This window comes from Symphodus melops, assembly GCF_947650265.1.
Source record: "Symphodus melops genome assembly, chromosome: 1".
Classification (NCBI taxonomy): domain Eukaryota; kingdom Metazoa; phylum Chordata; class Actinopteri; order Labriformes; family Labridae; genus Symphodus; species Symphodus melops.
Window position 1 is genome coordinate 15,151,699 of NC_136691.1, and position 16,347 is coordinate 15,168,045.

General features: G+C 41.7%; 1 protein-coding gene across 4 annotated transcripts in view; it reads right to left on the minus strand.

Moving 5' to 3' along the window:
• plcb1l (phospholipase C beta 1-like) overlaps nt 1-16,347 on the minus strand; it is a 114,208-nt gene that overhangs the window by 38,252 nt on the left and 59,609 nt on the right. For all 4 annotated transcript variants that reach the window (XR_013781414.1, XM_079370574.1, XM_079370573.1 and 1 more), the window contains exons 4-9: nt 11,359-11,499; nt 9,533-9,612; nt 7,047-7,100; nt 4,542-4,617; nt 2,823-2,923; nt 1,993-2,159 (exon numbers count right to left, since the gene is read on the minus strand). Coding sequence is in view for 3 of the 4 variants with exons in the window: in XM_079370574.1 (XP_079226700.1) it covers nt 1,993-2,159; nt 2,823-2,923; nt 4,542-4,617; nt 7,047-7,100; nt 9,533-9,612; nt 11,359-11,499 (619 nt within the window). In the remaining variant the exon portion in view is untranslated. The remainder of the gene's footprint in view (nt 1-1,992; nt 2,160-2,822; nt 2,924-4,541; nt 4,618-7,046; nt 7,101-9,532; nt 9,613-11,358; nt 11,500-16,347) is intronic.

Here is a 16,347-nt window from a genome sequence, read left to right on the forward strand (position 1 = left end):
ATAAAAAGCCGCTAATGTGATTGGCATATTAATGATGCACTAAACAGGTTTTTACATAAACAACCTCTTCCGGATAAGGATTTGCATGTTTTAATTGTTAAACAAAATATCTACTTATTAAGAGCCCCAAGAAAATTACTTTGATCTTCCAATCAAAACAAATAAAATAAACTTGTCATCAGCAGTAAAGTAAAGGTTCTCGCACTACAGTCGTACACAGGTTTGTAATCTCACCATAGACTATTTGGCCGATTGGCATCGATCATTGTTGCAGCAGAGTACAAACATTTTAAAATCATGTGGCTGACTATGTTATTAAACTCAGATGTAGCACTGATTGGAAAACTACAGATAAATCTGTGTTATCATCTAACTGAATACTGCCTTGATGACAGTTTTGGTGCTTTAGGTCATAAATGAGGAAATTATCTGACACTGAGTGATTTCAAATTAAGAGCAAGGCTACATTTTCCACCTTGTGTGATGTTTTTCCAAATTGCTTTATGTTACATAATAAAAAAAATAATAATAATAAAAAAAAGACACCCAGTAATTTGCTTTAAAGCAGACACAACATGGTGTAAAGTAAGTCACCCATTTTGGCACATTGCATAACAGGCTTTCCAGCTGGGATAAAATTTGAATTGGCACTTTCACCAACCCTGATGCCTGATATCTGAGGTGGGATGTACTCCAGTTTTTGACAACATGAAAGCACAACATGTCCAGGAGCGTTGGCTCCTCTTCGCTCATCCATCTTGGCTGTTCATAAATTATTCTGAGCCACTCCTGAAGCTCTAATACGATACCACAAGATTTTTTTTTTTATTGTATTTCATCTAACTTGCAGTTGTATGATGATGTGAATGGTTATTCTCTTTATCCCTGTTTGGTTTAAAAGGTACAATACAAAGGTCATTACATACAAATGGATTTACACATGAGCAAATGTGTAGGCCAAGACACAGAATGCAATTTTAGAGACACAACAAAAATGCAGAATAGAAAAACACTGCAAAGACAACAAATACAGATACCCTTCTGCTTGCCAAACCACTTAGAGAGCTGTACGTGAGCTGATTGGCAGGTTGAGTTATCCTTTGGCAGGGCCATGTTAGCTAATTCCTCTGATTTCCTTTCTGTGCTAAGCTAGGCTACCTGGCTACTGTTTTTTTTTAAATCAGGCTAAGTGATGTAATAACAGTATCAATATTTTCTTTAGATACCTATGATTTGTCAAAAGTTTTAGCTGTGGTTTAAAGGTTCAACAATAATTCCACCATAATTATCCACATATTAAAAATATGCACACAATTTGGATCAGATGTTTGTTTTTAATCGAGGCCATATGTTCTTGTTTTTGCAAAATATTCAAATTTAGGAAGATTTGTTGCCATATTATCAAACAGGAATAAAACAAATTAAGGACATCCAAACAGTCTTTGCATATTCATCGAAATTCACATTTTGTTTTCTACAGATTCAAAAAAGTTCACTCCTTCACTCTCTCGCACTCTTAGTCATGAAAAGAAACGACAGAGAAGATTCTCCGTCAAGTTCACCAGTGTTTTCAATGGATGACACATTTCATGGTGGTGTCTTTTGTGTGTGTGTGTGTGTGTGTGTGTGTGTGTGTGTGTGCGTGTGTGTGTGTGTGTGTGTGTGTCTATGTTATCCGGACTTTTAACATTCCGTTCCTTGGCACCCCACTATGTCCCCTCACTTTCTGAGTGTTTCTATGGCAACACCCCTGTCAAATGTATTGGTTGGGGAGGGGGGCTGGGAAGAGGATAAGGGGGACTTTAAAGGGTTGGGAGATGTTGCTCGTCTTGGGGAAAAAAATGTTTTTGTTTGTTTATGATGCCAAAACCTTTGCAACATGGATGCTTTAGTTGTTGAGGAAGAAGTAGGTGTGCATCATGTCTAATGTCTGTTGATGTGGTGCAAAATATTATCATCTTATTTGCACTGACAGACATTTGAGCCACTGACCTTTCTGTGCCAATGATTCATTGGGTTCATATTTGTCCACCAGCAACTGGACCTGTTCTGGTTTGAGCGGAGGGTAGAGTATCTCATTCAGACGAGGGTCTCGCTGTTTCACATTAATGAACTCTGTCATCTGCTCAACAGTGAGGAATGGACGACTCTTGGCCCCCCTAAGACGACAAAACCAGAGGGTCATGTAGGCAAACATGAAACAAGGGGAAAGTGAAGCAAACAAGGGAGTGCATTAAAAGAGATGTGAAAACACAGATATGAGAAAAGAAAACGAGGAGACGGTGATAGAAGGGAGAGGTGGTAATTAAAGAGATGTGGAGCGGGAAAGCAACAGAACCGCAGAGGGGCTGAGGATTCAATGTTGTGTTGAGTAAATTATGAGATTTGATTAAAACGCCTTTCATACCAAAGCCTGCTCCACTAAATTATCATCTCCATATCCTTCTGGCTCTCATGCCGTCTCACTTAAGTGTGATTAAAATCTATGACTTTGAGTGGCCCTGGTTGTGGCTGGCACGCTGCCTCAGGCTGACGGTCTGAGTCCCTTTGGGCCAAAGGGGCAAGGCAGCTTTAGCAGCACGAGGAGGCCACAGTGCCAGGCACAAGGAGTCACAACCAGGACCAATAAAACATTGCATCCTGTAGTGATAAACTGCTAATGACATCTCCAATGCATTTGAAGAAGGTGGCTTAATCCTGCTTACCCATGTTAATAAGACAATCCCTCTAGTTTATTTTACACTTAAATTGAGAGTCATTATATTCTTTGAAAGCTGCGAGATTAATAACTTTTTGAAAAGGCAAATAAACATATTTCTTACACATCAGAGAAGATGTGGTCCAACTCGGATCGTGGGCAGATGTTGCTCAGGAACATATTGTACACCTCTGGAGTGAAGTCTTCCTCGGGAATGGAGTCGTTCTGAAACAGAAACAGCGTCACATGCATATGAGTGCATACTGTACGTATATTCAGTTCTATTTTTGGCGTCGTGTGTGGGAGCAGGAACTTCACAACTTGTACGTACAGTCATGTCAACCTTGGGTGAAACAGTGTCATATTTTTATCTAATTTTTTAGAGGCTTGTATTTCAGAGATCTTGGTTGGATTCAGCAAACTATTTAGCTGCACAAGTTGGGACTGTTTTTATCTGCTCATTCACAAGAGTACAGAAAATGTTATTTATATAATGTGGAATTACAACGTGCATGTGCCATGAAGATGTCTTTGCCAGACGCTTTTCTCTTCAGACAAAAGCAGACCATCAGTACATGACTCATAAACACACTCGCTTCAGAACAAATCTGTTCCGACAGGCGATTCTATAATGAAGCCCAATGACTTCTAACGCTCCTGTGAGTGTCTTTCCCTCTGTGCGTATTTTGGTGACACCAATGGACAACGCAAGGTTTCTTATCTCTCTACAGATTTTGTCCTGGACATGCCCATGTACCAGTTCACAATTACGACTGGGAACTCGGAATTTCCCACTTCGGAGTTCAACTGGAACGCAGCATTTGTCACAAAAGATGACTACTTGAAATTTGCACTTCGGCCTAAAGCGAAGACAATAGTCATGGTCTTTCTAAAGCTATCAGACCCACACAGGTCTGATAAAGACAAAGAGCACTCAGCGGAGTATCATCACATTGCGCCTGCAATAAACAGAGCAGAACCAAAGAGTTTTTAAAGGAGCGTAAAAGAGGCAGACGAGAGAGGATGCACCAAGAAGGGGCAAACAGGTCGAGCCCTGCTGAAACTCAATGAGTCATGCTTTAAAGCTCTTGCTGTGAGCTGTGTAGTGTGTGTACGTTTGCCTTTGATTGTGTGTGTTTGAGGGATTAACAGCACTCATTTAACTGTAATTACCTGCGCCTTGGAATAACAGCAAATCCCACCAGACCTTCACACAGCTACAGCTTCCTACCTCCTCTCTCTCTCTGCGCTAATTATGTATAGCTTGTGTCTGTGTGGGACTGTTTGTAGTTCCATGTATTAATGTGTTTACACTGATTCTATTCAGAAGCCGTTCATTAGCACTGCAATTTTTTGTGTGCCCCTGCTGTAAATGCATAGGTTGCAGCATGTGTTAAGGACTACACGAAACTGATTTTTTTTTCTTTTCGTCTAAACATGCAAATTGCTCACTACCGCTGGAATACAGAGATTGTTTGCTGTGTTCTGGGACTGTTTACAACGCTATGCATGAGGGAGCAGCTTCTCTCTCTGTTGGTATCTGACTGAGATGCAGATAAAACCACTTTTGTCATCTCTATTGCTCCCGCTGGGTCTGTTTGTTTCATTAGTACGGAGGGTAAACCAGGTCTGAGAGACAAGTCAAGCAGAAATCCAGAAAATAAGACAGCAAACAAATGAGGAAAGCAGCAATCAGGAGAATACAGAATGAGCAGATTGGCAGAGGAAATATGGACGGAAGGATAGAGAAGATGAAAGAGCTTGGAGACTTGAAAGACAGAGAGAGGAGCAGGTTCAGAGAAAGGGGAAAAATGAGGAGACAGTAACATTTGAGTATTCTCACTCTGCCAGAAGGGAGGTTACAGTTTTCCAGGGCCGTCTCCACTCGCTTCCTGTCTGCTGAGAACACCCTGAAGATACTGTGGGACACAAAAAACACACACACATGCTTCTGAGTAATCACAGCAAACGCCGCACAGACCGAGGACTTTTCACTCTGATCTTATGTGTCAAAGTGATGAATTTATCACAGCTTTTAATTGATACTTATTAAGGAAATCCTGTGAGAACGTTCTGCTCCAGCAGAAGCAAACAGTGAAAATAAGGACAGTGAATGAATGTTTGTTGCAAAGGAAAGCAACCACAAACAACTGGGGAATTAAAAGACAACAAATGAGCCAAAGAAAATGCCAAGATGAAAAATGAAAGTGTAATAAATTCAGCATAAAATATGAGAGAGAGAGCGAGAGAGAGAGAGAGATGTAAAACTAATCCAGTGTAATATGATGGCCTTGCAATAAATGTAATATTCATGAAGGTTATAGTCAACTTTACTCGAAACTCCTTATCTTTTATTGAATTTTTCAGATTTATTTTGGGGCTTTTTGGCTGGATGATGGTGCAGTGGTTAGCGCCGTTTCCTCTTAGTGAGAAGGTTCCTGGTTCAAATCCTCCTTGGTCAGGGGCCTCTGTTCTCCACCGTGCATGCATGGGTTCAATCTAGCTACTTTAGCTTCCGCCCACAGACCAAAGACATGCTCGTTAGGTCACTTGGTGAGTCTAACTTGTCCATAGGTGTGAATGTGAGTGTGGCTGGTTTTTGGTGTAAATATTTCAGCCCTGTTTTGACTAACCCGCCCGCGACCCTAAACTGGAAATGCAGTGAAGATAGCGGATGGATGGATTTTGAGGCTTTTTGCCTTGGATTGATTTAGTTGACAGAATGGTGGATAGAGTAAGAAACAGTGGGGACTGACATGCGGGAGAGGAGCCATAGGCTGGACTTGAACCCGGGCTGCCCACTTTAAAGACTACAGTCTCCGTATATGAAGCACAACTAACCACAAGGCCATTGGCTACTTGTATAGAAGAGCATGATAATTAAAATGATTGTAGCTCTAGAAAGCTTTGTTTACAGAATATGAAGTTTTATTAACCTCATTACCATTTCTATCTAAGTAAATATATTCATACAATTAAAAAAAATAACAATTGAATACCGTTGTTAAAACTGCCTGAACTCCAGATGGAAACACCATCACGGACGTAAACAAAGTGGTAATGTTTGTGATCCTTTATGGAGACAAACTGAACACAACTGTTGGCAAAGACGAGAGCATTACGTTTTATTGGCGTTTCATTTCTTCTCATCATTATCATTACCATAGTCATTACCATTACAATGATCTTTTCCATTACCATCATCATTATCATATCACGGATTCTTACACACTAGTTGTGGCTCTACAAATCCCGCCTCACCAGTTGCAAAGCTCGACTCCTTAGTCAGATAAAAAAAAGACTTCCAGATAAAGTAGCTTCCAGTGATCACACGACGAGTTCCTTTACAAGGAGGCATCTAAAAGCATGTTTGTATCAGTAAAGATCTACACAGCCTGGTTACTGCAGCTTTGTGGACACTGTATTTTATAGATATTCATCAGTTTTTTGGATATTTTCACTCAGCACTATTAATAACAGGCCTGCCTCATTAGTTACCGTAGCCTTATTAGAAGCAGTGCTTGTGTTTGGAAGAGCTATAGGCCTCTGTTTTATTCCAGCGTATATAGACAATAAATAAGATTTACTGCGATGAACTCCAGTGTTGTAACAACTACCCCCGGCTGTTTAGGTCTGTTTCCGCCGGCAGTAGCCTGTTTTAATTACATGCAGAGGTATGCCTGTGCAGATCCATGAGCGTGTACTGTATGCTCAGTGGGAGAGCAAAGTCAAGCTGACATTAGTCAAGCTGACATGTCCTTCCAGCTAGGAGGTTAATTCCCTAAACGGCGAGAAGCGTCTCTCTGCCTCTCTGTGTTGACACCCGCAGGCTTTTCCCTCCGAGACTCTGAGGGGAGGTTATCGCAGGAGTTCACTGCTCACTACATGAAAGCTCAACTTGACTGATGGCGGCAGAGAGAGTTGGGTTTTCAATGAGATGATGAAAAACTCCCGTAGAAGTGACGCAAAGAGTTACAAACCTGAAAAACACAACAGGAAATTGTCCAAAACATCTCACTCTGGAAGAATATGGGCTGAAGTTATTCCAGAGACAAATGAGGACAAATCAATAGGGGAGGGCTCTTTACCGACTGAGGAAATGACGATGATGTGATGAAAGGATGATGCTGACTCATGAAAAGAATAATAGGGAGCCTGTTGATGATTCAAATGTAGGGTTATAGATATGAATATGTGGAAAAAAAGGCATCCATATACTGCAAGAATGTGCATATTGAGGCGTATACAGTATGTGCTGATAGTAGTGAGAAAAGGCAGAGGAAGCATTGCATTGATCAAAAGAGCAGAGATTTGGCAGGGGAGAGGAGGATGAGTCAGAGAGACTTACTTCTTGACGGGGATTCGCCCCTCAGGGTTGAGCTGCAGCTTCAGCCGAGTGTATCTGCATTGGACAGAACACACAATTTACACAACATGCAATCAGCAGTACTTGCCCAAAAGTAATCTGTGTATGTGTGTGTGTGTGTGTGTCTCGGTTTATACATTAGGCTGTGGCACATGTCCATAGCTATTTGTCATGTCTGACTCTGAGCAAGAGTGTAAAATCACATGACAATTCTTACATGCTGTGTTCCTCACAGTGGACCACACTCTGCTCCCTGTGCACACCATATTTGTGTGGCTGTGTTTACATGAGAGGTTCAAATCGTGGTTAATCCCTGGAAGCCTTGCATTGGCAGCACAGAGCCATGCAGCATCAGCAGCATCAGCAGCAGCAGCAGCAGCAGCAGCAACACAAGCGGCGCAGCCTGAGCTAAAAATAGCTCCACTGCAACAGGAGCCATCATTACTAGCTGGGCTTTAAGTAGCTGCTGGCTAATAATTAATATCCATTACAGTGTCCACTTCATCGGGCAGACTGGCTGCCACGGGCAAACTCACCAATGACCGTAATGGTTATCAGGGCCAGACAGTTTTTTTTTTGTTTTGTTTTTTTGTCTAGGGTCTGGTCTTCTTGCATAGAGGGAAATGTGAGGGGAAAGACAATGAGTGTTGGTAGAGGGAGAGCTAGTTGACAACAGCTGACGTCAGTGAAGCTATACAAGGTTGATTTTGAAGAAGACTGTCAAAAGGAAAGAAAAATGTACGGCTCAGGACTGAAAAAAGGAGAGAACAGACAGGTGTTTATTGATGCCCTCAGCTGCCCTACATCAGTTTGTATTATTCATTAAGACGAGTTGGGAAAAACAGATTACTTGCACCTGTCTCCTTTCTGTTTCACTTTCTTTTCTCTGTCTCGCTCTTTCCCACTCTTATGTGTCCGCGCTCCCTCCCTGCTTAATGCTTAATCAAGGAGGTCAGTTTCCATTTCACCTATGGTAATTCACATACTTACTCCTGCGAATCCACTTACTTTCTGGCGCGGGGTGAAATGCAAAAAGTAAAACAACTGAATCATCATTGACTCACAAGGTGAGTGCATGTGGCGTCTGCCCAATTGCATTCAACTTCAGCAGCTTGATGAAGACACGCTGGCTTCTGTTTTGCTTCCCGTTGCTTTTCTCCCACACACAAAAAAAAATATGTATCACAGCCATAAGAGCTATCAATGAGAATGAACCAGGAGCAGAAAAAGGGATGGTGGAGTGAAAGCATGACTAAGAAGCTCCTTATTTGTCAGTACATAGTGCACAAAAAACTGTGAGCCTAACCACAAACCTGCCCCGCTCAATTTCTATCAACTCTCTGTGTACAATGTGGTCGATGGCCACTTTCATTGTCTCATTAGTCTATTAGACTCCTCAGGGGTGGGACTTAATGGCTTCTGTTCACTGATAAACACCAGGCAGTTGGGAGTTGTCACAAAACACAGCCTCGACACAGTCTCTCAATACAATATGGCAGATTCATATCGAGGATCACTCTGCAGAAGCTTCACTCAGTCATGCACACACTTGCAGCGGAACATAGATCAGCGTGTGGGCTCTGATCAGATCGATAGGAAAGTGTTGGCGAAAGCCATCAGACACAGTTAGTGCACAGGATCAGAGGTGGCGTGAGGGCCATCGATGCCAAAAACTGTCTTCCAGGACTAAAACACTAATGCACTAATGAGGGGTAATGGTGTTTGTCGAAGAGAAAAAACAAATTGGTGACCCCTCATTTGACATTTTGACACCACGGCGAGTTCAGATCAGCAACCCGACCTGTTCAGTGATCTGCTGGAAAAGGTTATTATCTCACTGCAAGATAAATAAAGCCCACAGCACTTAAAGACTGGATACAAAGACTCTGGTACGTGACATGTTTCCAACGATCTATCCCTTTCTTTTTTCCCCATCTATATTTTTTTTTCTTGTCCTTCATGAGCTTAGACCCCAAGGCTGCTTTGCAGAGCTGTGAAAAGCAACTTCTTCCTCCTCATATTTTGTAGTGTGTGTAAGAGCAGAAGAGCCAGTGTGTGCTGCGTCATTGTATTCATACAGATCTGTGTTGCAAAGGTTTATGACACTGCATACTTTGTGCAGTAATGCGTGTCACAATATTGTGTATGCATTTTTCAGTAAACACTGACTGGGCTGGTAGCGGTGTGTATCGGACACTTGAAGCACCTGTTCAACATCACAGTTGGTTCTATGTTGTGTTGCAGAGGATGTCTCGTTTGCTTTTGACTCCCGTGTCTGTTTATGTAAAATACAGCACATACCTGATGGGATGCTTGTGACTTCTGACACACTTTTTTGTTCAAGTCCAACTGATTTTCATATTTATCTCTCGAAGGGTAGATGTACATTTGTCTGTGTGTGTGTGTGTGTGTGTGTGTGTGTGTGTGTGTGTGTGTGTTTAGTTTCTATGTGTGTGCGGATGACATACGCTTTCTCCAGGCAGGCTTCTCTTGACATGTTCTGCACCAACAGGTTGGATGCAAGGTTGAACAGCTCCTCTGCCCATTCCTACAGTAAATAAATAAAACAAACACACACACACACACACACACACACACACACACACACACACACACACACACACACACACACACACACACACACACACACAGATAGATACCCCCCAGAGTGAGACACAAACCCCTGTTGCTGGGGGAAGAAATGTAACATGTGAGGAATAAACTAAGGTCTTGGTTTAAACATATAGGTATGATGATTATGGTTATTTTAATACAAACACAAAATTGCTATCTTGTTACACTTTGACTTAAGAACTCAACCCTGAAAAAGCACAACATGCAGTTAAAATACATTATTACGCGGCTGTGTGAAATACTAGATTCTGATTGGCCATTTATCAATTTCAACGATCTGCTATCGTTTGTTAGATCACCGCTGTTAAGGAAGAACAAACCATTGATAATAAAAACACACAGTTGCTAAGGACGCGGCTCTTATCACAGACTCTGAAGGGCTGACAGAGTTCATTTCAATGTGTGGAAAGGTACGCATGCATTTGACTCCAAATGTCAAAGTGTCACTGAACCACCAATTGCTCCTGCTGCTCCGGCAGTGTTTGAATGCACGTGAATGGAGTTGGGTGGTTGGGCACTTTACGTAGTATCCTCTGCACTCAGTGTTTAAATGTGAAGTGTCATCTTAATGTGCTTTGAGTAGTCAGTACATCATGCATTTATCATCAAGTGTGATTTTGAGTTTTAATAAAGATGAGCTGCAAGATGCACGGAGGCGCAGCCACGGCTGTTTCACACATTGTGCCTGAACATTACTGAGCATGTCTTCTATCTTTGGTTACATTTTTACTATAGCTGCACTGTCGTTTATTGACTGCTCTGTGTGCCTTTGAATTGCCCCCCCGAGACAAATAACATTTTTTCAATTGAATTGAATTGAATCTTTAACACCTTGCAGGTATTTATTGTGTGAATAATTTAAATTTGGAAATGAAGTTGAGACATCTCTAACACGATCATTAGGCATACTGTATATATCCTCATAGTTCACAGTCAAAAAGCAGACTGAGTTTGCCCCGACAAAAGTGGTCAACATTTATTTCAGATTTTTCTTTGGTTTTTAACCCTCCTGCAGAAGCAAACACAAGCTACGTGCTTCCTACCCTCTACGAGGTTTAAGCGCTGGAGACTTTTGATTTGCCCTTTGTGTGTAGTTTCAGTTATGAGCTGCTTCACTTTGACCATTCAAGGCTGAATGTGGGCTTGTACATAAAGGAGGGGGGTAATGGGGGCAAATCAACTCGTGCACTTTTCCAGGTGGATCGGGATTTATAAAGGTCAGATTGTGTGCAGGTTTCATACAAACGGTTTTTGAATCTGAATTATCGCATGTACTCTTGTATTATGCCTTCTAAGCACTGTTTTATGAATAAATGACCAGGTCCATATCTCTTCTGATTAATTAAAACAAAATCTTTAGCATGACCATCATTAAACAGAACAAGCAGCTACTTTAAACTTTGTTTTGTGTGCATTTAGAAAGTGATTTATATCCTGTTTTGTCTCCACAGTCATTCACCATCGCTGCATGTTTATCACCTCATTCAGTTCAAACCTTGACACACTCTTTTGGGGAAAGATACTGATTTCACAGACATGAATGGGACAACTTCATGAAAACAATGACATGATTAAAGCTGGAGGAAGGTGCTATTCATCCTGTAGCTTCTATAATGCACTCAATAGCTGATTTTCCCCTCGTTAGTAGCAGAAGGATTACCTTGGCTGTCTCCTCTGTGAAGGCCATGAAGTTCAAATAGGTGATGTTGACCATGTCTGTGCCGCTCACCACCGTCAGCATCCTGTTCTCCATCTTCCCGGCCAGGGTGCTGACATCCAGGAGCTCACGCAGTTTTGCTTCCTGAACACAAATGAGACAAACACAAAACAACTGAGCTTCAGTTTTGACTTTCAGTGGAAAGGCAAATGACATAAAACAGACCATGGAAAATGACAGGGTATGCTTTTCCTAAGGAAGTAAGACAGTGCTGTTCTGTTTCACTTTTTTTTTTTTTTTTTTACACTTGATTTAATTTGATAGCCTTCTGAATGCACTGAACTGAAACAAGACCTGCCAGCATTTAGTCGTTCACACCTCATCTCTCTGCTGATTTGTGTGATTAATGAGAGCTCAGCTGTCTAAGGCAGACAGCGTGAGGAGCGAGGTGACACACTTCAACCCCAGTAGGTTCAGCTGGGACTTCAGTCTTCAACATTACAGGCTATGAGAGAAGCAAACAAAAATAACCACGCTGTGATGTGAGATGTTTTTTAAGTGTACAGCAATTCAAGGAGCTGGAGGTGTTGACGTGATATTGAAAGGATGAGCCTGGTGAACTCACTGGTACAATTGGTTGACTTTCACGTTTTGATGCACAAAGGACAATATCTGCAGGTTGTTCCATTCACTATGAATGAAGGTCTTCAAATCCAGGATAGATCCAGCCCAATGGTTTCTTACTTTCCAGTTTGAATTCCGTTCAGAAGAACGTCCTCACATCTCATCACATTTTCAGAACAACTTTAAAAGATCGTAATATACAAAAAATAGTAGTAAAATATATAAAATAAGAATGTAAAGCAGATCCAACAAAATCTTCTTCAGGATGGATTCCATTTCGCCCAGAAAAGGTTTCAGTGAACACCTTTACAAATTCTGTAAATTTATGCGAAGGAGCTTCAATGAGATTTAGAAACTTCAAAACCCTGAGAACCTTCATTATGCAAGAAATTCAGCAGGTTAAATGTGTCTGCTGTATCAAGTTTGTTGTTCTGACTAAACACCGGGTGCTGTCAACATTTCAGCTGTCACAGAGAAGAACTCTCTAACATTTGTATTCACAGAGTCATTTATCCAGAGGTCCAAAGCAGTTTTAGCAAGTATACATTTACGCAGCTCATTTTGGTTGAAAATCATATAAAGACAAATCACAATGCCTCTGAGGAGCGAGACTAGAATAACAATGATCTTTTCTCTCCTTTGGGGCTTGCCACGCAAGCAGCATACAAAATGGTTGCTCCAGCTTAATTAACACAACAAAAAAAGCCCTGTAAAGGATTTTGCAGTGAAAGCAAATGAGCTCCCACTAATTTTACCAATCAAACAAAAGCATTGTGTTCGGTGTCACGCTGATAGATGTCCTCTACATGTCCCTCACTCCCCCCCCCCCGAATCAAATTGCATGGTTTAGAGGCGCCTGTTATTATCATCCTGATTTTTTTTTCTGAGGCTGTAAATTCTCCCTTTTGAAGAATCTTTCCGGATGCTTTATCACGTTAGCATTCACAGTAATACTCGGCTGGATTGTGATACATACACAACTTCCTCTTTTTGTTCTCAAAGCTATGAACAGAATGCTAAAAGAATTGCACTGGATGAAGCTAAACTGTATAATATTACAAACTTCCATCTTCCACGGTCAACACCTGCCAAAGAAACGTGATCATCAGTGGCCTAAACTCAACTCCTGCAGCAGAAAAAACATGTAGTTACAACTGTTTACGAGGGATGTTACAGTACTGTGTATTTCACGATACCGCGAGAACTCAAGTGTCTCAAGAGGGAAGGAGTAACTACAGAGGCCATCATCCTATGTGCTCTGCTTGCTGCCTCATTCGAGTAAAAATGGATTAAAGACACTATTTCTCAAGAATCCCTCAAATCTGATGTACGGAAGCATTTCAGTTTCCCCAGGTCAAGACATGAGAAGGCAGAAGGTGATAGACAAATGATATAGAGAATGCAGACACTGTCAGACTGTGGTGACCTTCATTTTCGGGGAACAGGAATAATAAAAGAAACAACTTGGCAAATCGTCACCCATAAAACATTTGAATCCATTAGAAAAGGTTAGGAAAAAAAATCACATTTGTACTGCGAGTTTGAAATGTTTTAGTTTACAACGTCTCACTGGTGAAATGATTTTATTTCATGGGGGGGGGGGACTTTAAGGTCACATCATTGAGCTCATACCCGTCTCAACTCAATGTTCTTTCCTTGTTTAATATATGTTTTTTTTTTAAGTCTTTAATTTTCCTTTGAAATATCATAATAAATATCCGACTGAAGACTTGCTACAGCAGCATTATTGTGTCATCAGATTTTGATATTCAGCAGATGTTACCACACCTAGACCAGGAAAGTTTGCAGAAACGGGACTACATTTCTGTTTTGGATAGCAAGTCGTGGATTGCTCATTTAAGATGCTTAAATGAGAATGTGAGTCCTATATTTTTTTATCATCAATCAACAATCTGTAGATGATTCAGAGATTTGGTGCTAGCAGTTGCTGTAACTTGTTTCTTGCAACATGCTGTATGTCCGATCTATATATCCTGCTCAGAGAGTCTTTCTTCATGGCTTACATTTGAATAATTAATGAACAGAGAACTTGCTGTATTCATAAAAGCTTCCAACTTTTACCAGAACTCCTTAAATTAGGTCAAACACTTTGTTATTGTCAGTAAATCATGATGGTCTTCCACAATATTACTGTTGTGCATTATCTTCTTGTGTATTATTGTTCAGTATCATGAAATGATCTGTATTGCAGCTCTTCACTTAACCCGTTATGTAATCCTGGCCTTCTGTTTATCCAATGAGGAGAGGACATCTCTGGAAGGTTTATTCACATACGAATGCTTATTTAGTCAAGTCATTTTCTTTTCTTCAGAAAAAAAACACGTGTTTCCAGTGTTTTGTAGACGGAATGTTGGAGTCACACAATCTTGTACTTGACTACTATCAATTGAACGCAGAGCGCTGATCTATCACTGTTCTCTTGCGTATTGTGAAAACAATCTGGCCCATCAATCAAAGCGTAAAAAGCCACCTTCAATTTGCTAAAACGCCCTGTGCCAAAGTACACTTTGAGGGCTGCTGTGCCGAAGACGAAAGGCCTCTGAGAACAGACGAGACAACAGAAAGATGCATATTTTATTTGTAACCGCACTTGAACGTCAATACAATTCCATTATTTTCTGATGCTACTTGTAGCCCATTAGCAGAGCACGAAGCGCATCTCCTTGGGAGAGCAGTCAGCACAGGCCTGATCTAGCAGGAGCTGTGACACTGGCAACACGTCAGCTGAAGAAAAATCAGCAGTTATGTGAGCGAAAGGAGCTGATGTCAGGGGCCCTGTTGGACGGAAGGAGGAGGAGGATGGATGGATGAAGATAAAGAAAAGCCACGAAAAGAGAGGGTTGGGCTCAGCCATGTGAGTGAAATGTAATTTGTGCTGTTGCACTGTGGGAGCCTTTGGAGGCAGGCCTGGGGTCCCAGATGCCACAAAGATGGGAGATTTAAAGCCAGGCTGTGCTCTGGGTGAGCCCTGGGTGGGAGTCGGATGGGATTTGGGTTGACGGTGCAGTAAAAGGAAGAGGATGGTTTTACGTTGCACAACATACTTAACTGAGAGAGATGGCTAATCCTTCGTACAGCATAGTCATGGATGAGAGATGCGGAAGTGGACTATTTCTAGAGTGTATGCGTGTGAATGTCTGTCGTTAATGTGTGTAGCCATGCTTGACAGAGTGTGTTTATTCAGGCATACGAGGAGCATGTTTGCAGCTGCAGTGTGTCAGCAGGAGAACTCCTTGGTCACTTAGCATTCAGGTGGAGTTATAGCCCGAGGAAATAAACAGACTTCCTCTTCCTGCCCGAGTTTGTCACAGGCACCCCACCTGTCGTCAGCCAAGCGCTCCAACTGTTTCACACTCTGTCAGGCAAAAAGATTCAGATTGGCAAAGTGAAGTCAGCCACACCCTCTGGTCATAAAACCCACAACCCGGCGCCTGTCTACACTGTCTACAATACAAATACACACAAAGACTAAACTCTAGCTCGGAGAGAAGCAGAGACCCGCAGACAAACTGTCAGATCTGTGTGTATGTGCATTTATGCGAACACACATCTGACAGTTTGTCCGTGAAAAATCGGATCAAAGGAAATGTCAATATGAATGATGGATGATGACCTGACTACCTGCGAACACGCCAGTGAACACTTCACTTTAATGTGCTGCAGCCAGATGTTAAAACCTTAGGTCAACCCCGATAGAGATCCACTTAAGAGGCGTCCTCACACTATAATTCACAGTTTTGTTGTCTGTGTTTCAGGTTTGTTGTAGTGCTCTTTAAAAAGAGATATGCCGGGCCACTCGAAATAATTGATTAGACATCAAGACGAGCTGCTTGAATAAGTCAACGGTGCCTTGTTCAAGAAGGTGCTGCTGGATGCAAACTGATGTTACAGTTTCTGTTTCTCTCTTTAATGTTGCACATCTCACGAGATATACAGTTCACAGCACAGAGCGTGAAAAAGAGCCATTTGGGTTGGTATCTTGAGGATGCCTGCACTTTGGTTGACCCTGCCAGGCTGTGCAGTTTGTTGCACTCGTCATACTTTCAAGCATCTGCACTTGAAAGAAGAGCGAAAAGTTTATGCAATGATTTTTTTTAGAGTCTAAGCTTTTCGGGCGGGTAAAATAGTCAATATCTCATGTTTTAAATATGCAACGGCATTTTGAACCCGGAGTACACAGTCAGATATCATCATCTGCTGTGTATCACCTCATCTGACCTCATCAGTCCTTCGCTTTCATCTAACAAGTCAACCAATTACGGCCCTGTCAACCCCTGAGAGCCCCAGGTAGAGATAAACATAACCTCGCTTGAGCAGGAGGGGCTTGAACTTCAGACATCCAGCTTT